General features: G+C 58.2%; 1 protein-coding gene across 1 annotated transcript in view; it reads left to right on the top strand.

Moving 5' to 3' along the window:
- DNMT3A (DNA methyltransferase 3 alpha) overlaps nt 1–2,060 on the top strand; it is a 28,785-nt gene that overhangs the window by 22,961 nt on the left and 3,764 nt on the right. The window contains exon 14 of the mRNA XM_015615836.3: nt 1,830–2,022. Coding sequence (XP_015471322.1) covers nt 1,830–2,022 — 193 coding nt within the window. The remainder of the gene's footprint in view (nt 1–1,829; nt 2,023–2,060) is intronic.

Genomic DNA, 2,060 nt, shown 5'->3' with positions numbered 1-2,060 from the left:
TGGTTTGGGGCTGGGATAGGAATTGAGCAGTGCTGGTCCTGGTTTGGGGCTGGGATAGGAATTGAGCAGTGCTGGTCCTGGTTTGGGGCTGGGATGTTTTGGCAGTGCTGTGGGCTGTGGCACAGGAGCAGGCAGTATGGTGATGCCATGGTTCTGGTGGTGCCACTGTCCCCGTGTCAGGCTTTGATGTCCCAGTCCTGGCACGAGTCTGGGTAGGCTCTGGTGATGCCAGAGGCTGTGGTGATGCCGCAGTCCCACCATGGTCAGTGTTGCTGGTTCTGTGTGAGACTGGGAGGTTCTGGTGATGCAGAGTCCTGGCATGGGAATTTGGTGATGTCATTAAGGAAACTTCCCAGTCTGAGCATTCCTGAGCCTCCTGAGACTGTCACTGCTGTGGGCAGGGCCCCCCTTGGCAGTGGTGGCTCCGGTGAGCCCTGCTGAGCTCCCCATGGCCAGTCAGACCCTGTTTCCTCACCAGCATTCCTGGGTTCCAGCCCAGGTTTCCAATGGCAGTCTCAGATGTCTTGTTCAGTAAAGCCGTTTATTTGTGGCACAGAAATACAAACACAGCCCGAGCTGGTGCCTCCAAAGAGGGATCCAAACAAAAGAACCCCTCGGTTTTATCCCCCTCTACAAGTCTCACTCTGCTCCTACAGAGTGCTCAGCTCCTGTCCATCCACCTGGCTGGCAGGCAGCTCTCTTTATCTCCTTTGTTATGTTACCCTGACTCCTGCTGTGTCTCTGTGTCCATTCACCTGCCTGGGTCACCCTTTCTTATCCTCTTTGTTATTCCAAAGCTCAGCAGTTCCACCCAGAGCTCAACCTCTGCAGCTCAGGCTGCATCTCAGGCCCACTACCTGGACCAGATTTATTCACCTCAGCACCAGTCTGGGATATTTTGTGATACCTCAGTCCATTTGTGGAGCTAGAGAGGTTTTGGTAGTGCCACAGACCTGGCATGGAGATCAGGTGCTGCCAGTCCTGGTGTGGAGCTTGGGAATGTTTTGGTGATGCCACAGTCCCAGCATGGGAAGTTCTGATGACACTTCAGTCCTGGTGTAGGAATTCAGTGATGCCAGTCCTGCTTTGGGGCTGGGAGGATTTGTGATGTCCCAGTGCAGGACTGGATTTTCATAGTGCCACATTCCTGCTATGGGCTGTTGATGATGCCAGTCCTGGTTTGGGACTGGGATGTTTTAATGATGCTGCAGTCCCTGTGTGTAGGGTTGGGAGGTTTTGGTAATGTTCTGGTCCAGATGTGGGTCTGTGGGGGTTTTGGCAATGCCCTGGTCCTGCCTGGATGGAGCTGGGGGTCCTGATGATGCCACAGTCCTGGCATGGGGATTGCCTGATGCCAGCTGTGGTTTGAGGTTTTGGTGGTGCCTTGGTCCTGGTTTGTGGGGTTGGGGGAAGTTTTGGTAATGCCCCAGACTGGAGATGGCATGGTTGTGCCGTGGAGTTTTGGGTGATGCCAGTCCAGGTGTGGAGGTTTTGGGAGGTCCTGTAGGGCTGGGGGAGGTTCTGCCGCTGCTCCAGTACCGCTGTGGAGCTCAGGAGCTGCAGTGATGTCCCAGGTCTGGTGTGGGACTGAGCTTTTCATGTTGAGGTTTTTGGTGATGCCACGGTCCTGCCGCAGGGCTGGGGCGAGCTTTGGCAACGCGCCGGTCCCGGCACGGAGCTGGGCGATGCCGGTGGTCTCGGACCACGGCTGGGTGGGGACAGGTCTGTGGGACCCCCCCGTGGGTGCTGCCCCCCGGGCGTGCTGTGCAGCTGGGCTCTGGTGGTGTCACCGCCCTGGCACGAGCCCCACTGCTGACCCTGGCTCCCACCTGTGCCAGGTGCTTCTGCGTGGAGTGCGTGGACCTGCTGGTGGGCCCGGGGGCGGCGCAGGCGGCCATCAAGGAGGACCCCTGGAACTGCTACATGTGCGGCCACAAGGGCGTCTACGGGCTGCTGCGGCGGCGGGAGGACTGGCCCTCGCGCCTGCAGATGTTCTTCGCCAACAACCACGACCAGGAGTTTGTGAGTGTCCCTCCTGCTGACCCCATCCCCTCCCTGCT

This window comes from Parus major, unplaced genomic scaffold, assembly GCF_001522545.3.
Source record: "Parus major isolate Abel unplaced genomic scaffold, Parus_major1.1 Scaffold276, whole genome shotgun sequence".
NCBI classification, from domain to species: Eukaryota; Metazoa; Chordata; class Aves; order Passeriformes; family Paridae; genus Parus; species Parus major.
The sequence above is the reverse complement of the archived record's forward strand: the minus strand, read 5'-3'. Positions and strand labels throughout refer to the sequence as shown.